Genomic DNA, 25,151 nt, shown 5'->3' on the forward strand with positions numbered 1-25,151 from the left:
CTCCAATAGACAATGGAGGAATTTACAGGCTGTTAATACAACCTGAGCAGATTTATAAAGTACGTTCCTGACTGGTGGCAAGCGAGCTCCAGGGAGCTGGAGGCACCACCATGGGTTAGGGGAATAGCCAGCATCCCTCTGTGCATCTTTTGCTCAAGGAACTGAGCAGAAACTGAGCTCTGTTTTGCACAGAGACAATAACATTAAAAAAAAAAAACCAGAAAATGGAAAGTTTCTATAGAAGCTGCATTCCATTTGTGCTTTGCAATACACTTGATTTGGTGGGGAAAAGCAAAAGGACCTCTCCTCCCCTGCTGGTGCCTGTGCTGCCAGTGCCTCTGCAGAGCAGACTCTGGGTTCTGAGCAGGAACAAAGGGAAATCAGCACTGCGTAAACAGTCTACAATGCATGTGGGGGAAGCAATCCTGCTTCAAAAACAGAGTGGAATTCCAGCCCCCACAACTTTTAAAAGCCCCATGGGAACACACTGTCTGAGAGCTTCAGCTGTACCAAAGCTCAGTGCCACGCAGCCGTCACCTGATGAGCAGTGCCATAACAATGGGAGGCCATAAAAACATCACTGAGTGCACAGGAAGGGGAGAAAAACAGCAAAGCTTCTCCTGGCACTGTCTTACTGAACCATCTGTCTTATTGCATGGTTCTGTCTGCAGAGCCACGAGAGCTATGCCAAGAGGGTGTAGCATAAACACAACTGAGGCTTGTTTCACCCTGTACAACAGTAAAGAGCCTCCAGAAATACCCTCCCCTTTGTGCTTTGCCCTTTTCACAGGGATTCACCACCTCCCAGCCATAGGACAACCCCCTGTAAAATCCCCCTTTGCCCAAGCATCCTCTGCCCTGCTCAGCCACACTGCAGAACAGAACCTCTCCAGCTCCACCTAAAAGCCACTGACCCCCTGTGCCAGGCTCAGGGGAGCACAGGCACTGACAAGCATGACCAGGGATGGAGACCCTGACAAGCATGACCAGGATGGAGACACAGAGGGTCCCAGCCTGCCTGCACCCCACAGAATTCATGGGGGGAACACGAGGGCCTGAGGGGAGCTCCTGCTCCGTGGCTGGAGGGTGCATGGCTGTGTCACCATCACATCACCTGCATGGCTAAAAACAGCAGATTTGGTGACAGCAAGGTTCTTCTCTCTGTTCTCATCGACACTTCCCCAGAGCAGTTACCTCCTCCACCTGTTCTGGAGGTTTCTCTCTGTCAGCACACTCCCCTCTCTCCATAGACAGCCCCACTGATGCTCAGACCAGAATTTCAGTTGCTTCCAAGTCAAACTAATTTAAAGAACAAAGTTCCTGTGCTTTTATAGGTACCCTGTGAGACACAGGAGCACAGAGCTCCCCTTCTCACCTGGTGCTAGACAGCACCAAGCCCAAGTGACTCCCTGCAGCCAGGCTCTGCTTTTGGGACATTCTTGAGTTAATATCAGGAATCAATACTAAAGTATCACAGACCAATCTCCACTAATAAGAATTTGTGCTGCCTAAAAAGTACCTCCCACTAGCACAGACATGCCAAGAAACCTGCCTTTAAACACAATCTTGTAGCAATCTCCACAAAGAGGATCCCTTGGTTTACAAAGGGTTTCATAAAGCACAGGAGAAAGCAGTGGCCTGGGATGCAGAGTAAGATCCCTGTGCAATTTCAGGGCTTTTAGACACTGTTAGAAACACCCTCCTGCCCATGTCCTCATCTTCCTGCAGGTCCCCAGCTGAGGAGGAGGTTATGGGCCCTGGAGAGGACCTCTGCCTACAGAGCAGGTGTGGTCCTGCCAGCAGTGTGTGGGTGAGGGCTGGGAGCAGCGGGGAGGTCACTCACTGAGGGTGGCACAGCATTGTCACAGCTCCCTGGGCAGGGAAAGAACTGAAAACACACAAAGAATAAAGCACCACAGGACCATAAGAGGTTTTTGATTGCCAAGTGCATATGCAGGGAACAAAGGTGAAGGTTACTCCTGGAGCTCTCTGCTGTTATTCCTACAAATGCCTACTTGAATTTCAGCAGATTTGGGTGTCTGTACTAAAACAAAGACAAAACAAGCTGAAAGGGAGCAAAAGCAAGTCACAATAAGGTCATACTTTTTTCCCTCCCGTTTTTACATTTGGGATAAATCCAAGATGCTTTATACTCAACTTTATCACTAGAAAAAAAGCAAACAAAAAAAGGCACCACCAATGTGGATGTGCCTTAGGTCTGAGTTCAGCTCATTCCTTTCTCTGACAGAGCAAAGCAGCACAATTCAAAGCAAGATTTTTTTTATTCAGCACCTCTGTCTGCACTACCAGGCTGAATCCTGCTGGGCAGAACCAGCCTGTGAGCAGCTTCTCCAAGAGCAGCAGCACAGGAAAGGCCTCAGCTCTTACACACCAGGGCAAAGATTTGCTCTGCCAGACTTTAACCAAGCTCTCCCAGCTCACAAGCCAGGACCCTGAAAGTGGATTCATCCAGCAGCAACAGCCCTGGAGCAGAGGAGATCCCCTGAGGAGGGGGAGGAAGGAGAACTGGGTGGGCTGCAGCAGAGAGAACTTCTGGCCTGACTCGCCTGCCACCCTGCTCATACCACACACACCCCAGCTTAACAGGGAATTTCTAATGCTGGATCTCTCCCCACTGAGGCTGTTCTCACTGCAGAGGTGCTTTCTCCTGCGAGCCCAGGGAGCTGAACCCATCACATCCCTGTCCTTCCCAATTGTGCCCACCCCACTACACAGCTCTGACTGTGTTAAACAATGTCCAGTCAATCCGACTGCCAGGAATTCTCCACAGCATCTCGAAAGGGAAGGAATGTGAAACCAAGGAATCACATGGCAGCTACACCTCCCCCTGCATATACCACCCACCCCCCTCAAACAACAAAACAACACTGCCTGTCATCTGAAACCACAGCCAGGCTCCAGCCAAAAAAGCTATTTTCCTAAGAATCCCAAGCAGCTGAGGCCCTTAAGTGATTGTATCCCTTCTGGGGGCCTCCAACAAATTTCAATAACTGCAAGACGCAGTATTTCCTTCCCAAAAGTCAGTTTGGGAAGTATATCAAAGCAATAAAGTCTGAACAACTGAAACTGCTGTACACAAAGGCCAGCAGAAGTATTTCAGCAATGTAAAGCTAAAAACTGAAGCTGCTGCACTGCATACCCTCTGCTGCTGGGAGGCTTTGGGTCGATCCTGGGGCAGGGAGAGGTTTTTCTGTGGAAAACCTCACCCTGTGCTTGCAGGGAAGGAAACTGTTACCAGGGGGGGATTGGTTTATCTCAATGGGACAAGTGCTGTGGCTGAAACAGCAGATCCAATCCAGCTTCAGATACATTGATTTATCTGTATGCTGAACTAAAAACTTGAATTCCAGTGTTTACACACATTTCAGCTTGTCCCACGCTCTTTTCTCTCTTTATGCCCAAATTTAAGCAGAAGAGAGATGATTTAGGCACAGAGCCTCCTGATGTAGCAAATGTCACTTATGAAGTGACATTTTTATGAAGTCTCATTTTATTCAGTAACACAAAGCTTGGATTTTGTTTGCTTATTAGAGGAGATAGCCCAAGGTGAGGTTGTTTTCTGGAATGTCTCACCACCATAAAACACTGGATTGACAGAGACTGAGCAGCCCCCCCTGTGGTAGCTGGCAAGGGCAGACCCTGCAGGGCTCAGGAGGCACAAGCTGTGCCTGCAGGGCAGTGGTGGCACTTACAGCATGTCAGGACAATTGTCTGGCTTTTCCAGCAGCCCCCCTTCCATGACGAAGCGCAGCACCTGCTCGTTGGTCATGCCCTGGTACGGCTGCTCCGCCAGCGTCGCGATCTCCCACAGCACCACTCCGAAGGACCTGCAGGGAACAGCACAGCTTTAGGCTCCCAGACACCTTCACAAGGTGTATTTCCCACAAGATGCTGAGTGCTGGGTGCCCATGTGTGTTTTCTTTTACCAAAGAAGTCCAGTTGCTCAAAAAACACGAGCCTGTGGTGACAGTCACAACCCCTCCCTCCAGAGACTGCTGACTTCAAACACCTCCACTCTAGTGAGAAAGGGGCTCAGGTGGGAAAAACTCAGTCGCCCCTTTGTGACATGCATGTAACTGTGTTCTTGAAACACAGCTTCCAGCTCCTTCCAGATAACTACAAAGGACAGCAGAAGTGAAAAAAGCAGTTTGTCTAATAATAGGAATTGATTACTGGCAAAGGAAGATAAGCATAGTTATGTAATTGGGTAGTTTGGACGTAAGTATTGACACTTTCTAAAAATACCTCTATTTAAAATTAGATTATTGAGCAGACACAGCTCAAATTGTCCGCCCTGCACTGAAGAGTCATCTACTTTTAGAGCTGCTGGGCAAAGAAGGAAAATCTCGATGCTGTCTGAGTTGTGGTAAAATGCTGAGTCAAGCTGAGTGAAAAACACACAGTTCCACTGGGGGGGAGTTATGAAAACAGGAGTCCAGTGCCATTAGCTGGTTATGGCCCTGTGGTTTTATCTTTCAGATATCCCTGGGATCCAAACTGGTTTGCATCTGGAGCCAGAAGCCACAAACTGCCTTGCAATTGTTTTCCTTTTAGGGGAGGGAGGGACAGGGGGTCAACTCAACATTTGGGCGCCTTTGAAGCTTCTTTGATCACCGCAGGGATAACGAGGACAAGTCTTGCACACCTACTCGTCAGATTATCCTAACAAATAAACTCAGATTGCTCCTTCCAGGCAACTACCAGCCTTGGAAGAATGCAAGATGCTGAGGATTTATTTATAGAAATCCACCCTCACCCTGAACAGTATTACATTAATTTTAAAATGTCCTCCTTCCCTAACTACAACAAAACCAGCCCTGTCTAATTACCTCATTCTTCAGCCTGAAAAGCATTAAAAGAATGAGTTGCTAAAATAAAGCTCCACCCTTCAAACCTCCAGACACTCTTCCTTCCTGCAGTTGCCATTTCACCTTACAGTTTATAAATCCTGGACTCCAACCACTCAACAGGGTTTTGTCTTTTTGACATCTTGGCTTCTAGAACTGATCTCGAAGAACATGGAGCTACATGTCACAATATCTGCCCAGAAAGGCAGGAAAAACAATCTCAACCTTTTCTTTACCGTTTGATGCAAATAAATGGCCCCTAAAACAGCCAAGCTCCACAGTTTACACTGAGCAACTTCAAATCTGAACCAATAAAAGGATTCAGGGAATTTTTCCTGGCATGAAGAGACCTCCAATGTATAGTGTCTGGTGTAAAAGTCACTGAGAAGGAATGATCCTTTTAGCCATAAACAGATGAAGTAAAGAGACAGTATTTCATGACAGTGTTAAGTCAAGTTCCACTACATTTGGAATTTAGATTGAAATTTCTCTGTAGCTGTGGATACAAGTTCTAAACAAACAGCAAATTTCTCATGTTGAGCCTGTTTTTTTGTGTTCCAGACAAGTAGACCCCTGTGAACCAAATTTCAGAGTAAATCACTTCCAACAATTAAGATGCCAAACCATCCCAAAGAGAAACTCTCTGAAATACCCACGAGTACTGTGAGCCTCCCCTCCATAAAACCATTTTTTTCCTCTCTATGCTTACAAGTAAAAATCTGTCAAGATTTTACTGCTCCTCCTCTTCAGCTTTCCAATCTTGTAATCAGTAAACTCCTTTGCAGGCCAGGATATTCACTCAGATTGTCCCACTGATGAAGTGCAATACTGTTTGCACAATCCTGCTTTGGACTGAGCAACCAACAAATCCCAAATCCTGGAACCCCAGGATGGCTTGGGCTGGAAGGGAACTTAAAGCCCATCTTGTTCCACCCCCTGCCATGGTCAGGGACAGCTTCCACCATCCCAGGCTACTCCAAGCCCCATGCAACCTGGCCTTGGACACTTCCAGAGATGGAGCAGCCACAGATGCTCTGGGCACCCTGCGCCAGGGCCTCACCACCTTTACAGGGAATAAATTCTTCCCAAAATTCAATCTAAACCTCCTCTCTTCCTTGTTAGGGAAGCATTCATGTACTTCCTGCAACAACTACAGCACTAATTTATATCTGACACCGTATTTGGCGTCACCTGGGGTTTTTTTTTGTTTGGAATTTGAGTTATATCTAGTACAGAATAACATCACTTAAGAGTCCCAGGCTAAAAGGAAGCACGTGTGGAACACACATGGGACATCCCCAATGCTCACCCTGAGCTGCTGCTGAACCCTTTGGAGGCAATGGCTGGACCTGAAAATTCCTGTTGTGCGGTTGGAACAGGCAGCTCTGCCAGCTCCTCTGTCCAGGCTGGGTCAGTTCTGCATCTGGGGATTTTCTAGTGATAATCCAAATTTCTGTCTGCTTTGTGAAGCCATCACAAGTCCCAAAATTCTTTTACTGGGGGGACTGCCAAAAGCATGCCTGCACTGTTCAATCAGATAAATGGCTGATACAGGGCTTCCCTTCAACTCAATGTGGTTGTTTTCATCTGCTTCCAAGTCTGAGGGTTAGTGGATTCAAAAGTAAGTTACTAGCCATATGTAAAATAAAATTTAAGCATCATTCTGGTGCTTTGCTTTTTCACTTTAATTCCTCTTAGGAACTTTTTGTACAGAGCTGGTGCTGTGAACTACAGACCACTGACTCCAAACTCCTCAAGCTGCTCAGGGAAAATGCAGTTTACTCCTAAAACACCATTCCTACTGATTTCTAGACATTTGGAGGCAATCAGCTGCCAATTCTGTAACAGATCAGCAGTAAAGACATCTTGTTAGGAAGGCAGAGAAACCATAAAAGACAGAGGAGAGGTTTTGCCAGTACACAACCATCTTCTGCCAAGTCCTCACTACCTATCTCCAAAAGCTGGGGAGTGCGTGGGGAATTGTTCCAGGGAATTACTTCTCCTAAGTACACGCCTCTATTAATAACTGCCCAGATACAGCAAGCATGCAGTGTGCTTTGAAAGAAAACCCTATTTCTGCATCTTGCAGTATATAAACCAAGCAAACAAAGCTCCAAATGGAGAGGGATATGCACAAGGGAGAACTCCCCAAAAAAGCCTGTGAGTGTACACAACCCATGTGGGGGAAAGTGATGTTATTTACACAGAAGATTTTGATGGAAAAGCAGGTCAGCACTAGGAACCCTTCTATATTCTTGGCAACTTTAAATGCTTTTCTTGAAGGAGGACAATTTAAAAAATGACAACTTGCTCTTCCAGGTGAAAGTAATATTTTTCAATGCACACTGATTTTACAACGAACAGCAGGAAACATGCTGCCACCTCCAGCTCTGGAAATCCATTTAATTTCTGCTCTCCCTGAGAGCAAAATTCAACCTCACGAGTTCTTGCTGAAACACGAACTCATGGAACAAGAGAGTTACCTCTGAATGGACAGGAGAAGCAGTACCCTTAGTTAAGCCTACTAAAACAAGAAGAGAGGCTAGAAAGGAGGAGGTTAAAGCAGTTTTTTAGAGCTCTTTTTTTGTTACCAGACGTCGGAGTGCGTTGTGAAGACTCCATCCTTCAGCGACTCCGGGGACATCCAGCGGACAGGCAGCAAACCCTTCCCTCCCTTCCGGTAATAATCTGTCTCGTAGATATCTCTCGTCATGCCAAAATCTACAAGGTAGAAACACTCTGGGTTTGTGTGAGAAAATGAGGAACATCTCCCCTTCCTACAAGGCAGAGAATCACACTTGGCTGTGAGGAATCTGCGCTGCGTTCCCACGACACTCAGCTCTGCAGACACTTCAGCTGCTGCCTCAGGGCTGGTGACCTTCCCTCCCAACACCAACAGACTGTGCCACTGCTTCAGGGGTAACAAGTCTGAATGGTTTAAATATAGGAATGTGAAAAGTTGCAGCATTTATGCTCAAGCTTTGCAGTAAGATGAGTCTTCTGAGGGTCACATAATTCACTAATTGTTCCCCAAACGCAGTGATTTTCATTTTTTTTAAGGAGCGTCTTTAGTTAGTACTTATAACCATTGTGTTTAATTGAACAATCTCACATACTGAAGGAAACACTTCTCTTAGTTTTCTTTTTCCTATTTCCAAAGGTAATTCCCAGTTTCTGTACAATATTCTGTTTCAAATGCCACAGAGGATTATGCTGTTCATTTGTAATTAACACACCCAAATACTAAAGACATACTTCCAATTTATATCCATGCTTAGCTGTAAATTCATAAGCATTTGCAAGACTTGTATCTAAAGATGCTCATCCCCCTGACTGTAACTCAGATTTATTCCAGTGCTTTTTCTCTACAATCAGTCTGAGACAAAATTGCTGGGTCTCACACTTGCCTATTGAATCCAGTTACTGTGTTCTCAAAAAGTTAACAAATTAGAGGTCATCAGTCTGATATTAAATGCTGTCTGATGACACACAGGGCAAAATCCATTTTACCAACACAGACCTGCAATTGCCCCTTTTTTTCCCCCATGAAATGTGCACAGAACTCCCCCAGGTCTCTCAGTTATCACCAGTCTGTGGTGAGTGACCAAGCAGGGGTACCAGGGACACCAGTACCCAGGGTGATTATGACTAAAAAGCCCATCTGTGCAGCTCTTCCATCACTCCCACACACCAGAGTGACTTTATCCCAGCTGAATGGAAGATTCTTTCAAAATGTAATGCAAATAAGAAACAGACATGCAGTGAGCACAGGGTAGTGTGGCATAAAGCTCTTCCTCTGAGATCTGAACAGTCTGAGTTGGTGTGTTCCAGCCAAGATGCTCCTAAACTGTTTCAGCATGAGGGGATTTTCAATGCTGCTACATAAACAAGAGCAGTGCAGCACATTTACAAAGTGCTTTTGGGGTAACCATGAACACATTAAAGGGAAGAAGTGCACCATATCTTCAGTTTACAGAATTGTAAAACAAGCTGATGGGGGCAGGAGGAGAAAACTGCAATGGGAAGGATTTAGGCTGACTTCCCACAAACCTGCAGAAAATACACAAAATCCCCAAAAGATCTTATTTCCTAATTAACTGACTCAAAATGAAATCATTTTTTCTTTCTCCCAAATGACAGGATTACTTACACAAATTATCAAAATAGCTGAGTTAAGCTCTGAGAAAAAGAATTAGTTTCCTACAGCAGAAGGCTGCTGCTATACATGTTATTTTAATATGCACAACTCAAAAACAGCCAACAGCTTAAAATCACTCTCTCTGGAGAGAAGACTGAAAAAACTCATCTGACACTATTTTGGAGGGATGGTGAAAGGAAAAAAAAATTGGTGATCTAACAGCAAAGCAGAAGAAAAGCCATTCAGCTGTCTGGGAAGCAGAACTCCAGTTTAGACTGGAAAGCACCCAGCTGAAGTCATTCCACTTCCAACTCAGATACGATTTAAAATAATCCTAAAATTCTCATTCTTGAGTCAATAAACAGGAGGTAGAATTATTCTTGTGCATTGTCAGAGACATGAATGACACACCAGTGCTAACTACACCATCCACCCAGATGTCTGCAGTACCTGAACCTAAATCACTGCCTCTTTTTGAACCCACATGCTGTACTGTTGGCTCACTGGAACAACAGCAAGCAGAGGTATTCCAGAGGTTTCAGCTCAGTGTTAACTGCTCACAGGTCTTAAATCACAGTAATCTTCACAAGGAACATATTTCATTCTGCAGATATTTCAACTAGAGTTCAGCTAAAAAAAAATAACAAAAAGTAATATAAAGAGCTTTCTAAGACTGATTTTCCAGCATGATTGTATGAGCTGTGTCAGGGTCAGGACAGCCCACCTCCAATTTTGACTGTGAAGTCCTCGGCCACCATGCAGTTCCTGGCAGCCAGGTCCCTGTGCACGAACTTGCTGGCGTTGAGGTAGGCCATGCCGTCGGCGATCTCCCCCGCCATCTGGATCATCTTCTTCAGCGTCGGCGGCGCCTGCCCGGGGTTGTTCTGAGCAACACAAGGTCAAACAGTTAACAGGCCACAGCCACTCTGCTGTGCACATCCTGGCCTCGTGTTCTGTTCCTTTAATTTATCCACACTGGAATTTCTAGATCAAGGGCAAAAGCTGCTGAGCTCATTTTCTACATAGGCTGCTGTGATTTCAGTGGCGAGTGACCTGTGTGTCATCTTTATCCTTCAGACTCTGCATCATATGAGACAATTTTAGCTGTTAGACTGATGGCCTATGTATGAGAGTTTGCACAGGAGCTAAGATAACAGATATTTACTTTCCAGCAGGGGCAATGGGCAGGACACACAACATGAAACAATTATCCTAACATGTGTTCTTAAACCAGCCAATTTCTGTAACATCTTGATGGGGAAGTAGATCAGACAAGAGACCTAATGCAAATCTGGAAAAGAGGGCTCGGTGGCACAAGAAGGGACCTATTCCATGCGGCACCCTGGGCTGCCTCATGAAAGAGCTGTTGGAGATCACACAACAGTTCATGTTTTGTCCTTAGACTGAAGGAGAAGGGCAGGAAAGGCTAATTGCCTGCTGCTTCCAACGTGAGGCTGTCTTGTTCAAGATGATTCAAACTGAAGAAATAAACAGCCAGCCACTCATGACTCACCTCTGTGTCTGGCCTCAATGATCTCAGGTAACTTTTGAGGTCCCCACGTGTCATCAGCTCCATGATAACCAGTGTAGGCTGGCCCTGAGAAACAACACCAAGCAGCCGAACCTGGCAGAGGAAAAACAAATGTTCAGTACAAGTATACAAGCACAGCTAATTATTATTTATTCATGTTGATATGTAGCCCTGTGGGAAAGGTCTGAATGTAGATTTGGTTCCACTTTCTGACTGGGATCTCACAGTAATATCACAAAGCTGTGCAGAGTTGAAGCTAAAATCCCAAATTCAGTCCCAGAACAGCCTTGTGTCCATGAGCACCAGGGCTGGTGAGTCACAGCCTGGTCCCATCTTCAGGACTCACCACATGGTGACAGTTGAATTCCTTCATCACCGAGGCCTCGTTCAGGAACTCGATCCTCTCGCGCATGCTCGCGGACTCGTTGACCGTCTTGATGGCCACCCTGGTCTCCGGCTCATCCTTCACCACTCCCTTGGCTATTCCCTCGTACACCATTCCAAAGGAGCCTTGCCCCAGCTCCCGACACATGGTGATCTTCTCCCGGGGCACCTCCCACTCGTCAGGAACGTACACTGGGGGAGAGAGAACAGCCCTGGTGTTCCACAGTGCTGGGATCCCTCCCTGCTCCACCACAGCACTGCCCTGACAGCTCTGGGGCTCAAACCCCACACAGAACGCTGAGACCTTGCACCATGTGTGCAAACAGGCCAGGGGCTGTCCCACAGAGGCAGGGGGATGGTGGCACACACATAAATCTGAAAGAAAGGTGGACTTGAAGCGGCCTCACTATGGTACTGACATACTGAGATAGAAATAAGGAACCTCAAAGCCAAAACCAGGGTGGGAAGAGACTCAAATCAGTGCTTTAAAAGTTAAATCTTTTCTTGGAATCCTTGCTCTCCTAATTCTCCCAGACAGCATCAAACAGACTTGATCATCTGTATCAGTTTAGTGTCTGCTGTATTCCCTATTAACACTGAGTTTATGGCTAGAGGGAAGCAGACTCTGATCCAGCAGTTCTTTGCATGGCACTATTCTGATCCCTTGCACACACCATTGCACCAGCAAAGGCAGAACTTGCTGCTGCTGCTGCAGGTCTTTGATCTGAGGCAGAAAAGAGCTCTCAGAAGGTGACTGCCAGGAGGCAGGACTGCCTCGGGCAAGAAGACATCCAAGTACTCACTGATGCTGCTGCCTATCAGTTACCAAAGGAGGGGACAGTTGTGTCACATGCTCTGCATGGGTGAAATGACAGGATGAAAACAGAGGATTATAGCATGAACAGTGACAGACCTTCAACCCCAATGGTGCTGCTACAAAAAATAACAGCAAAATAATCTGCTGCCACTCTGGGTAAAGCCATTACTCTCCTGGGGGCTTTGGGAAATACTATTCCAGCAAGAATTCTACAACAGCAGCACCAAACGAAAACATAAACAGGAAAACTGAGGCCTCAAGGACATTTTTCTGATGTTGTGATTTCTTCAAGTAGTGGGTTTGTTTCAAGAGGGCCAAACAGAGCTTAAAAGGGCAAACATGAATGAAAGACCACAAATTCATTCATTCTTCCTTCATTGCAGTAAAAGCATCACTGGATGAGTAGATGTTAATCTGAAAGCGAAACTAGTGAATCCAAATTTGCCTCAGGTGGATAAAACTCCAGGAAAACAATTCAAAAACTCCCCAATTTCAACAGACAAGTGGCATTTACGTATTAGCAATTGTGGATTCCAGAGCTATCCTAATAAAATAGGGAAAGTGGCTTTACAGCACATCTTTTAGGGTTTCATACCTTTCAAAGTCAGACACCAACAGAACACAGGACAGTAAAAGAACCACAAGTTAAGGTCACACTCACCATCTGAGGCACTAAAGTACTCAGGGTTCACAGAAGCATAAAGTACTCCATTGCCCAGTCTGTCACTGTTCCTGTAGAAATATTGGGGTTTATTTCTTTTATCTTTAAATCTGAGTATATTTCAGACCATCTCTTCTACAGCTTTTCCACTGCTTGCTCAACCACAGAATATTATTTACTGCACGTGGAGTTTTTCAGACAAAGGGACAAACTCAGATCTTATCTACCTCACATAATCAATGGGAGCACAGCCCAGAGCTTGTCAAGAGTTCTGGAGTCTTCTCTATACCAAATCAGCCCCAGGAAAATGTAAACATAAGGTACTTCTAGCTTTCTTTTAAGAAAAGCTATATTTTTATACAACCAGGAGACCTGTGGCTGAGAATGCACCTTGGGAGTGAAGTTTTTTAGCAAAAGACATAAGTGGGGGAATCCATTCAACTATTTCCTAAGTGTTTCTAATATTTCATTTTAAAACCACACAATGCCACACCTCCCAATTTTACAGGGATGATTTTCAGAATAAGACATGTAATAGATGCACTTTGAGAGCTTTTGCAAGAGACAGGCTCGCAGAGAAAATATTCTTGTGTTAGAACAACGGCTTAAACAAGGCAAAATTATCAGGAATTTAACCTAGGAGAGCCTAAGGAAGGCAAAGCAGGTATTGTAATCACCAGAGACAAAGCCCTGTCTGGAGAGCTTGAGCAGAACTGGTACCACTGTCTGCAGTGCTACCAGTAAATTAGAGCTGGAACTCATGGGATACTCAATGAGCATAATTAATGTGAAAGTAATAAAAAACATCCACAGCTAGAAAGTTGCAAGACTGAACATTTGTACTGCTGTTAAGTTCTCGTTATGTACTTCAATGAGATTAAAAAAATAAACCCCTAGTTACAAAAAACAAACTGAGGAGAACAAATTACCAGAACAGTCCCAGTGACGGCTCATGGCCAGAATATAATTTTTTAAGTGGATGTAAGACTTCAAAAAACCCTCTAGAATTTGAAAAAAATCAGATTAACCTAAATGGAACAAACTTTTCATGATTTATATCGACCCATATTTCAATTAAATCTTCTGGTTATACAGGTCCAGAGTGTGCCACCACTGTCCCACTGAAATGTTCCTCACAAGCCTTCCTCTTCCCAGTCAAACATGACACTGCAATAAAAACCCTTTTCATATCTCCAGCAGCAGCCAGATGCTGCTAACTCTAAACCACCTCCTTTTCCATTCCAACAAGGCAGAATCTACCTCTCAACTGTGAATGGTACTTCTCTTTTTAATCTCTAACTCACTCCACAGGCACAGATTTGAAAATAAACAATTCCCCTCCTGCAGGTTTAAGCACCAGCACATGGAACTCACCTCTTTTTGTTAAAGACATAGAGCATTATCAGCAATCCCCCAAGGATGAGCAGCAGAGCAATAGGGAGCACAATTACCAAGTGCAGGAAGTTTCCATAGTTTGCTGCTGCAACCAACAAGAAAACAATTGTATCAGGGTTTCTATAAAACCTCTGTTAACAAAGAAACATTCAATACCCACTCAGTGTATTTCCATACAGGGAAGAAATCAAAGTTCTCATTTTCTTGTCTGATGTGGAAAAATGCACTCGGAAACCCTCCCTGACTGCAGATGAGTGAAACAAGAAAGCAGACACTGAAAGGCATTAATTTTGTACAGAACAGTGTCTGTCTGGGCTTTGTTTTCACAAGTTATGCTTAAAGGACTTGCATTCCTCAGTGAACAATATCCAATTGTTCACTTGCACATTCACCTTTTTTTCCACCTTTTGTTCACCTTGCAGCTGCTCATGTTCAGAATATACACACACTGCTCTTTACTTCAAATTGTTCAAAGTTCAGCAACCAGAAAATAAAAAAGGGATAAAAGGTGGAGTTGCAGTTTTCTGGGGATATATCTGCTCTACAACTAAACACAGAATGTCTTGAAGAGGGTCTCTGTGGTCATGTTCTTCCAAAATATAAATTACTCCCATTGTCAGGACCAGCATCACCCTTTCATCAGGACACTTTTTTTATCAAATGTCGCTCAGAACAGGTCAGCCTGCCAGCCAAAAATCTACACAAATGATTTGTTTCTCCAATTATTTTGCAATTTTAAGCAGGTCTGCCTTGTTGCCACAGGTTCTGTATGTGGCAGCTCCCTGTTGTTATAGCTAACATCACATTCCCAACATAGCTGCACAGCCCAGGACCCACACCTGGGTGCCCCCCTCACAGACACCCAGAGCTGCAAGGAAAGGACCACACCTCACACTCCCCTCCTGGCTGTCAACACTTGCCAAACAAAATGGACCAGAGAAGAGTCCCCAAAGAACCATCAGCAAGTCAGAGGAGTGTTCAGAGGCAGGAGGCTCAGATACCCAGTCACATCAACATTAGGAATTATTAAAAAGACAATAAACCCCCAATTTGACACAGACTATAAACACTTGTCTTACATTTGGGCTGCACATAGAAAGAGATGGGCTCAGTCCAGGACCCATTCCCAGCTAAGGAAGTGGCCTGAACTCTGGCAGAATAGTTCCCAGGGTTCAAGTGAGTTAGTTTAGCTCCTCCAAGCTTCTTGTATTCCTGTCTGGAAACACATTCACGCTTCTCCTAGAAGAAAAAAGCAATTTACAACATGTTATTATCTTCACATTCTAGAGAAGGCAATACAGCTGCAGGATAAGCTCATTTTTATAACTAAAAGCCCCATCTGATCAGTTTTACTTCAAACACCATAAGGAGATATGTGGAATTTAAGAACTCAAAGGAAATGAAGGAAAGACATGGTGGCAGGGGCTGGGTGTCTGAAATCACAATTTCTGTGTGTGCAGCACTGCACAAAAGCATGCTAATAAAGATCCTTTTTTGTGTATAAATTAGGAGTTAGGAGCAGTAATGTCAAATGCTCACCTCGCCATGCTGCCCATATTTGATTTCATACATCAGGATCAGCCCATTTGGATTTGCAGGCTCCAACCACTTCAGGTAGACGGTGTTTTCCTCTTTTGCTTCCCATGATACTGTTCCTGGAATGTTATCTGCTCCCTCTGTAAAATATTCACAGGTGATGTGAGAACAACACCTATGACTGAAACAGGAACTTCGGCAAGAGTGGAAGAAAATGGAAAGTTCAGAATATTCTTCAGGTGCAGAAGTTCTGCAGCAAGAGCCATTCAAATCCAGGGAACAAGCTCCACTGGCCAAGGGTCTGCTGGAAATTGGCTCAGTCTGAACTACTGGTTCCCAGAAAATCAGTGCAGAGCATACAGCCCCACCAGGCATGGGCTCTGTGTGCCAAAAACCCCTGGTTATTAGCACCTGATTCTTCCTTCCCAACTCTCCCCAACACCAAAACAGTGCAGGGAGCTATTCCCACCAAATGGCTGCAAACACATCTGCCCCACTGACAGCCTTTTCCTAAAACAGTCATAGGAAATCCATCCCGATTTAAAACAGAGTCTCAGCAGCAATTCAGGAACTGCTTTATCCCTATTTAGTTCCTAATAATTTTACATGACTTATTAAAAACTTAACAGGACTGTGACGTGTGTTTCAGTCTGGACTGAAAAAATACAACCTTCTCCAAGATCTCAAAGATAACAGAAGAAAACAGGATTGTTTAGCCTTTAATTTTCAGAGCATGTGTTGAAAATCTGAGAACACTTCTTTCCTTTTCCCTGATCTCACAGATTTCCTTATTTCCTTGAAATAAGCAATACTTTTTGCTTTTTTTACTGACACAGCTGGATATGGATTATGATAGCCTTTCCTTCCAGAAACAAAACAAAATTGCTACCATTCTGCATCCAATATCCCCAGACATCTGCTGGAGACAGAAGCTCGTTGCTGGATGCATATGAGCTTACACTAAAATCATCTCTATTCTTCTCAGAAGTACAATCTGCAAAAGTCCCAATGACGAGTACAGCATTCAATGCTTCCAATTTGAAGTAGTCTAGAGGCCAGGGATTGGGCACAAAGAAACACAGTATTCCTCCTGTTCCCAGGCTGGACAAATGCATGGTCGTACTGTGACAGAAGAAACATTTGGCAAACATTCCCACCAGCAAAACTCCAACATCTGCAAACAGTTCCGAGTGAACACAGCAAAACCAAACATTAGCAGAGAAACGTTGCTGTGGCTCTATTCAGCACACGGGGAGCTGAGGAACAAAACCTTTCAGCCCACCATGTCTGGGGGTCTCACTTCTATTGCTGGGAAACAGAATCTCTCCTAATTATCCTGGCAGTCAGCTTCTCCCTTTCTCCAGCTACCAGCGCAGACTCAAACACATCATTCAGTGCACACAACACACCAGTCAAGGACACAAAATAAAACATCTTTGCAGCTCCAATTTATCCTATTGCCTGGAATTTTTTTTACTATACCCCAATGTAATTCTAACTGGTCTGGTAGAACCTGTCCCCCTGAGCTTGATCTCCGCCCAGGAAAGGCAGAGCTGCCCCTTTGAGCATACCTGAGGGCATCGTTCTGGCAAACACGAAGTTGGACGCGCTGCAGCCGAGCGTGTCGGCCTCATGGTTGCAGCTGTGGATATCGATGCGGTAAAGAGTGAAAGGCTGCAGATGGGAGATCACAGTTCTCTCCTTGCCATCCACCTTGGTCTCAAAGAAGGGATATTCCACCTCGCTCTCCTCCGTGTCGGAGGCGTTGGTGAAGTGCTCGGTCCCAGTCGCGTTCCTGCTCCGCGTGGCCAAGGTGGCGTTGGCGATTCGGAACACGTCCCTCCGCTTCCGGTCGGGCCTGAGGGGCAGACACAGGTACAGAAAAGGTCTCTTTAGAGAAAATCCACTTCTTCTCCAGAAAATCTATTTTCTTCTCCAGAAAACTGTGCCAAACACCCCAGTGAAACAGGCAACAGCTAATAAAAAAGCTAAATAAAGGAAACTGCAAAATAAGAGGAAAACTTTCTCTAAATCTGAACCTGTCACATGTCAGCACATCTCATTTCTCTCTGTTTTGGTCAGGAATCAACCAAATCTCTGAAGCTCACACTGCACCCCAAGATGAATGTGCAAACTTCTGACCTCACAAAATAAACCAACCAGCAAAGAACAGCTTCACCGTTACTCAACAAGAATCCTGGATTTGTGTTTCATGACAGCGATGCTGACACTTGAAATAAAAATCAGATGCTAAAGGCTGAAAAGGTTATAGGGGGAAAAATTGTTTTGAAGCTTGCTGGATTAGCGAAGGAAGCTGAGCCTACTGAGAGTTAGCTTTGCAGTTGTGATGAAATTAGAATGTATTGCACTGAGAGGAGAAACCTTGGAAGGCAGCTGAAGGCCATGAAGGTTCACCACCACTCGGGTGGTCATCTGTGTATCTCTGCTTCTCTCACCCAAACAAAAGCTCTGCAAAGGAACAATCCTCCTACGTAAGAAAACTCAGCGCTAATATTGTGTGGAGGCAAAAGTTCAATGAGCAGCTTTGCCTTACAGGCATCTGGGTGAAATTTAAGCAGAGTTAAGAAGCTGAGGATTTACAGCCACACCATTGCTTTCTCAAGCCCAGGGAACTGCTGTAGTGAACAGCCCCAAGTGACAGGACAAGGATCAAGATACTCTGAGAACCACATGGATCAGGTAACCAACACCCTGTGGCCATACACTGGACCTGGCCCTTGGTCCTACCCCAGATCTGAGGCTGTTCTGTACAGGAGCACCAATTACACAGGGCAGTCTGGCTTTATTGCTCCTGCCCCTTTGTCTCCAAGGGCTGCAGGAATGCTCACACCCAGAAAGTCAACACCCCAGGGGAGGTAAAGAAGAAAGGTAGAAGAGTCACACTACAAAATTTGGGCTTGAATCCTATCCCTGAAATCACTTCACTGTTGCCCATGGAACACCTGGCCAGTGCAACAGGTGCCAAGGGCATGAGGTGCAACAGCTCCACCAGAGAGCAAGTTACAAACCAGGCAAATGAGGCCTCCCTCGAACACACAACAGGAGGAAAGATGACTCAACAGGAGAACTTAATTCACTGTCAAATATATCATCTGAGTACATGCAGCCACAGAGCAGCACGCTGCAGAGAGAGCCAAGAACAGGCTCACTTGGTTTTGAAACCTTCTGGCAGAGGCTGGATGAATTTTTTTCTTTAGGAGCTCACTACAAAAATTTCCAAAATCCCTTTACTACGTAGTAAGTAGTCATTTTGACACTCCAACCACCATGTAAACCACGTCACAGAAATAAACACAGACAAGGAAGAATTTCCTAAGTTAGCAACAAATTGTTTAAGCAACACACAAGTGAATATCTTGTCAGTTAAGGCAATTTCATAGGACAGAAGCATTTGTGCCTTGTCTACATTGGTATCTATGGAAGTTACTAAACCTATTCACCCTGCTTACAATGTGTATTGATTTACTGCTTTAGCTCAGTGGAAAGAACAAACTTCTCATCAGCAAGAAGTTGGATGCCTAACCCTGAACTGATGAACATTTGCACAGATTCTGTGGTCAAAGCAGTGAAAATAAAAGTTCATTTTTAATCAACCGCAAAAGCATGTGCCAATGCAAGAACCCAAAAGGCCTGACTTTTCACTGCTTTTATGGGATGCATGGAGTTTCAAATCTTTGGTGTTATCTGCGGGTGGAGGGGACCACAGCCCTACCTTGTCTTTGGAGAAAAAGATGAAGGAATGCAAAACTTGGTGAAAACTACAGTGGTGTCAGGAAGAGAAAAGAGCTGCAGGATAACCACAAGGCAAAAGTAATTAAAACATCATGAGATTTTGACCTCAGTGCTTTTTGGTCAAGCAGCTTCCTGCATTCATGAAATGCAGAGATAAAGGCAAAAAACAAGCTCCCAAGGAAGTAAGAAAAAGTCTAGAGATAAAAACTTGAAAAATCATTTATTCTATTAAGGGAGAAGAAGGAGAAGAAATGCAAGACAAGAATTTAAAATAAAACTGTAAAAATTCAATCAAATCAAAAACACTTAAAAAAACTCGGGCTATTTAACAGCAAAGCTCACTCTCTGTAGTTCATGGCAATTTTAATGTTACTGCTCAGACTCTACGCAGAGCTTGTCCCATCCTGCTCATTAGAGAAACAAAAACCTTGAAGAATAAACTCATTCTCCTCTGGTAGTGAGTGTCTCTTCAGGACTAAGCAGAGTCCTGTTTGAAATCCACCACGGCACTAATACACATGGGGTCATCCAGAAGTTACACAAGAGATTAGATCAACAGGCTTCTTAAACAATCTTCAGTCAAATACTTTCATGCTGCAACTCTTTCATAATAACCTGGACACAGGTAGAACACTGGAAACAAATACTACTATTGAGGCTTGCACTAACACATTAATTAACTTCTCCCTTGGGAAGGAGAGAAAAAAAATGACATCAAGTAACAAGCTACTTAGATTTGTCCCATGGAGATGTTTCACCAGCTCATAAACTTTAATTTCCCTGACATACAGTCTCTTAAAAGTTGCTTGGCTATGCAGCTATTGCTGAGCATTGTCCCTTATCTGCTCCTGCTGTTACAAAACAGCCTAATGGCAGTAATTTAAGAGAAAAAGACAAGCTTTCAGGAAATTCTCCGTGACCTGATCAGTTTATTTGTTACTGAGTTCAAGGTTCTATGAGTTTTCTTGGAGGGGGGCAGGACGGCAAGAAAATTTGGGAGAAGACAACGCATTCTGAATTACAAATGTTTGGGGAAATAGAAAAACTTCCTTTTCAACAGACTTTCAAGTAGTTTAGACTTGACACATGGCTTTCAAAACTCCTCGCTGTGCTATTTCATGAAGTCCAAAATCAGATCTTGCGATTTCCCACGGCTCAGCATTTCCATCATGATCAGACATGGAGGCTGTAACTTCCCTGCACCCGATCTTGGCTGCTGCTTCTCATCATCACTGCACAAAATGCTCAGTGTGACCCCAACACAGCTCAGGTAAGATACTTCACACCTCCCAAGAGAGGCATTATTTAGCTCCTCATTCTTTGGATAAAGCTAAGAAGCATTGCAAATATCAAGGTCTCAACCCCAACAAGTCAATCCAGCATATCCTTGAATAGAAGTCAAAAAAATCACAATGGAGAATGATATGAACCAGCATCAATGAGCAGCAATGCCACACTAGACTTGTCAAACTCAGGATTTGACCATGGACTTCCCCTGCCAGGAGGGAGAATGAGACAAGGGGCACCACTGAGATCTAACAGTGTATTAAAGACTGTAAGACAACAGCTGCACACTGTGTGCCCTGCCCCAGCATCCAATCACCCTAAGTAACAACACCTTACCAGAAAGATAAATTGGAAACTCAAGGATCAAAATCACCAATTAATTCAGTAGAATCTACTCTGTGTTGCAGCACAGAATCATTACAATTCCACTTAACATGTAAGCAGGTGTTTATAGTGGGAGAGTGGAAATATTTAATACTTCTCTGCAGTGCTGACCCAGGAAACACACAAGCTCTTTGCAATTAGTGCAGTGAGAAAAGGAAACCAGTTTCAATTCTGTGAGGCAACTGTGCCCTTAATTTCAAAGATAAACTCACATTAGAAGCACAAGCACTTAAATGGTTATTTAGAGAAAAATCACATCTGAAACACTCTGCCTCATGTTGCTTGTCTCTGAAACCCTTAGAGACAATGAGCTCCTTAAGTGACTCTTGAGTCTGATAAGAAACCATCACTGAAATCCTTGATCAATACAGGTAAGAACCCTTACTATGGGCTAGAATTGAAAGAAAGAAATGAAAATTGGCAAATAAGAGAAACTGCAAAGTAAAGCTGTGGAACGTCTCACATGAAAGGAAAGGTAATGTTTAGTGTTTCAGGTGTTTCTGTGTGCTGCCGTGCCCAGGAAACCTCTAGGAAATGTTAAAAGATGAAATTATCAGCCCTACCTCCAAAGAAGTGTCCAAAACCCATTACCTGGGGACAAAGATGGAGTTATGAAGGAAGTTCTCAAAGACTTTCCGGTACTCTGCTTCCTCCTTCTCCGCCTGCTTTTCTGCCTCTGTCTTGGGACAAGCACAACAAGGTCCTTTTTCTCCCCCACAGCCCTCTGGCTTGGTGGGCTCAGTGGCTTCTTCTGTATCAATGGTCCCATCAGCATATCTTCGAATTGGGACTTTATCTTGAAAGAAAAGAACAGAGATGGTTTCTTTCTCTCCAGATGATGGATACAGCAGCAATCCATATTTACCCATTCCCTCTACTGGCTGTTATTTAGCCCTTGCCAGTGAAGAGCCCTGGCAGGCAGAGTCCCAGGCATTTCCACAGATGGGCATTTGGTTCTCCTACCTTTGGAGCAGTAGTTGTGTCTGTACAGGTAACTGTCCTGAGGCTGCTGCTGCCAGCGCACGATGTAGTAGGAGAGGTTCCCATTGGGAAGAGAGGGAGGATTCCATTTCACAATCAGCTGGGACGAGGAGTTGGATGCTGAAATAACATCCAGGGGAATGGATGGCACTAAAGAAGGAAAAAAAAGAAAGAAAAAAGAAAGGTATTTAAATCTAGAGCACTCTACAATGTATTTCCATGCAAGCTTTTGAGTGAATCCCAATGCATTTCTATACTGCAAGGAAAAACACCACCTTATTTCAAAGAAAGGATTTTCTATTCATGCCAACAATTAAGGGTTCAACTGCAACCTAGTCCCAACCCAAAGTTGTACTTAAATTAATCTTTACAATGGAACAAAGCCTGCGATTCTAACTTCAAGAAGCTCCCATAGTTCCTAATAAAAGTAATATCTGAAAAAACAGCTGTAATTCAAATTTTAATACTACCTTCATAATTAATGGAACTGCTAGCACTATGCACATCATCTGCACATAAATTTTATCTCTGTACCAACAACAGAACTTATACAATAATGCACTGATCACACCTGCAGCATTATCAACCTCTCACCCCAGAGCCCAGCATCTCACCTGCAGCGTTGGTTCGAATATATATAATTTCACTTTTTGCTCCATGAATATGATGATTTTCCATCATTGTGAGGGTAACAGCCTTGACATAAATGGCATACTGAGTCCAAGGTTTCAACCCTTGCAGCAGAATTCCAGGATTGTTCTCTTTGTTTGGTGGCAGGTCAACATCAACCATATTCCAGCTATTGGAGCCACACGCATCTTGCCCATCATATTCTGTCACATTTTTGAATGGTCTGAAATATTCAAAGAAAAAAGTATCACAAATAGTTATTTTCTCCCAAAACGTGTCATATATGTATAAGAGTGCCTCGCTTCAAAGTTGCTCAATGAAACAAATAAAGCTTACTTGCTTTCCACAGCAGAATATACCAGAAAAAAAAAAAGCATTTCCAAGCAGTACAAAATTTGGAGTTCAGTTTTAGTCATGAGCAATACAGCAATGTTCTCCAAAAAAACTCTAAATTTATCTTGTTTTTTTACTGAAAACAGGCAGTGAAATGCTTCAGACATATTTGGACTTTAAATAAACATATATCAAACAGAAGCAACTCAAAACAGTTGTTGATAGTGGCCAAGCTTTTTACCATAAAGAACCCAAAGTTCCAAGACTGCCTTGACCAGGCCAGTGGGCTTTTTACCCTTTTATTTCCACACAATACAAACACATTTATACAGTTCTACTTTTCAGAAGTTGTAACACTGGTGAAAGAGCATACAAACTCTTGTTATTAATATCTGTACACTTGCCAGCACTGGCTTTATTGTAGAACATCACAATGATCTTTTCCAAGTGATGCTGGACATGAACCATTTGTGCTTCCATGTCTCACATCTTTGCTCCATGTATCATTACCAGCATTCCAAGCCTCCTTTTCACACCTTCAGACTGATTGGAGAGTTAATTTTTGTGCTCATTAGGGTTTTTTAAAATTATTTTAAATCTAAGCCATTACAAGGATATTCAAAGGCAGAGGCATCTCCCAGGTAATTTGGATTTCTCCAATAACTGCCCCACACCTTCATTATCAAGAGATACTCATGTAGGAAATGACCAAAGCTGGACAGTCTAAATAACCCAAATTCAGACAATTCATCCAGGTGGCAGGGCAAACTCCTGACCTGGGATGCTCTCTAGTCAATTCTTTGACTAGAGAAAGCAAGTATCTCAGTAAACATGGTGACTTAGGAGCAGCTCCAAATCAGACCTCTGAGAAGAGCCAAGCCATCCACCTTTCTCTTTTCTCAAATTTGAAACCTCCTGATGGATTTGCAATCCATTTGTAGGACTCATTCAAACCAATCCTCTTTTTAAAGAAGGCCTGTGCTCCACCAAGAAAAGAATCAGAACAAAAGCAAGACTTGAGGATGAAACATACAAACAGGATAAGCCTTCCCTACAGTAGGAACAGAATCTTCTGCCCTCCCTGGGACTGCCCTGGTTCATCTCTGATGACATCTACTTACGCCTCTTTGTAGTAAACAGTGAAGCTGATGAGGTCTCTGTAATCTGGAGGGCGATACCGCTCCCACGTCAGCTTAATCCGATTCTTGAGCGTCGTGTTGGAAACAAAATGCAGAATTTTGCTTTCACCTGCAATGCAAAAGGACAGGATATGCCAGAGTTGGCATCACATCACCTTTCAGTGGTTTTTGCTTCTTAGATATCAGTTTTAGCTAATGAGCCTTTCCAGTAGCACCTATGACACCACAGGATACCAACAGCCTTTGTCTCTTTCCTCCTACTACATTTGAGAGCTTAAGGGTAAGCAGTGACCTTGGCAATCAGTTTAAAAAATGTTTGAGCCACTTGTTATTAATTTTTTTGAAGCGGATTTTCTTTAATGCATCATCAGAAAGCTCTTGAAAACTACTTCAGAGTTTCCCTGATGGAGGAATGGAAGCCCTGTTTATCCACAGGACTGGTTTTGGAAGCACTGAATTCATCATCTGGCTCCAAAGCACACGCGGAGCAGTCACCGGCCTCTGTGTGCTCACTCTCCAGGACAACTTTTGACAACTACCATTTGTTTTTCTGGAGACTGAACAACATGGAAAAGACAAAGGAGTTTACATTCCCATTCATCAGAGGCTGGACCAAGAACGCCAAAACTCAGTTCATATACGGCACAACCATTTGATGGCAGCAGCTTCCAGCTACTCTTCTGAAGAGACCTGGATGGAAGCCCACAGCTTTGAAATGAATGGCTTCCCACTACCAACTCACTGAGCTTTCCAACCCAAAACAAAATAGCATTTTAAAAACTTAATTCTTGGATGAAGAAATTGTGTTCTGTCAACTGTGAGCTGGTTTCTAATGTTCCATAGAAGCTCTGAAAATAAAGAGGTTTTCACCCCCGTGTACACTGGCACTGTTGGTGCTATCTTTGCAAAGGCAGTTGAGCTTTTGTTGATTCTTTTGCCCTTCTCAGAGTCAGAAAGCTTTCTGTGCTGGTTTCTTAAAAAAGCAGGCAGCGGCTGGCACTGGCCTCAGTGGTAGTAAGGCCTGGCTGTGTGTCTGTAACTCCTCCAGGTCTGCAAGGCTTTGCTCTATTGAACGTGCAAAGAATGGAGGGTGCTTACAACCAGGATCTGGGCCATCTGCGCGTCTGCATCACGCCCAAAGAGACATTCAGCAGACTACGTGTCCTAGTTTTGTAAGCACCATCCACAACAAGTGGACTTGACTTATACACAAGATCCATTTTAGTTTACTCAGCTCCAAAAACACCATGAAGCGACCAAGGGGAAAATGCATTGCCAGTTTTAAGGTTTGAGGCGAGACCTGTAGGCATTCTT

At 44.0% G+C, this 25,151-nt stretch overlaps 1 protein-coding gene across 2 annotated transcripts in view; it reads right to left on the reverse strand.

Moving 5' to 3' along the window:
- The window catches only part of IGF1R (insulin like growth factor 1 receptor), a 171,129-nt gene that overhangs the window by 9,789 nt on the left and 136,189 nt on the right, over window positions 1–25,151 (reverse strand). Inside the window, exons 7-20 of one of the 2 annotated variants that reach the window (XM_030955067.1) lie at window positions 23,820–23,946; window positions 22,350–22,588; window positions 21,718–21,885; window positions 21,346–21,550; window positions 16,902–17,188; window positions 15,334–15,470; window positions 14,874–15,033; window positions 13,774–13,879; window positions 12,400–12,470; window positions 10,884–11,113; window positions 10,520–10,630; window positions 9,731–9,890; window positions 7,460–7,589; window positions 3,714–3,848 (exon numbers count right to left, since the gene is read on the reverse strand). In XM_030955067.1, the coding sequence (XP_030810927.1) occupies window positions 3,714–3,848; window positions 7,460–7,589; window positions 9,731–9,890; window positions 10,520–10,630; window positions 10,884–11,113; window positions 12,400–12,470; window positions 13,774–13,879; window positions 14,874–15,033; window positions 15,334–15,470; window positions 16,902–17,188; window positions 21,346–21,550; window positions 21,718–21,885; window positions 22,350–22,588; window positions 23,820–23,946 (2,266 nt within the window). The remainder of the gene's footprint in view (window positions 1–3,713; window positions 3,849–7,459; window positions 7,590–9,730; window positions 9,891–10,519; window positions 10,631–10,883; window positions 11,114–12,399; window positions 12,471–13,773; window positions 13,880–14,873; window positions 15,034–15,333; window positions 15,471–16,901; window positions 17,189–21,345; window positions 21,551–21,717; window positions 21,886–22,349; window positions 22,589–23,819; window positions 23,947–25,151) is intronic. The other variant, XM_030955068.1, reaches the window with a different exon arrangement.

Source organism: Camarhynchus parvulus, chromosome 10, assembly GCF_901933205.1.
Source record: "Camarhynchus parvulus chromosome 10, STF_HiC, whole genome shotgun sequence".
NCBI lineage: Eukaryota > Metazoa > Chordata > Aves > Passeriformes > Thraupidae > Camarhynchus > Camarhynchus parvulus.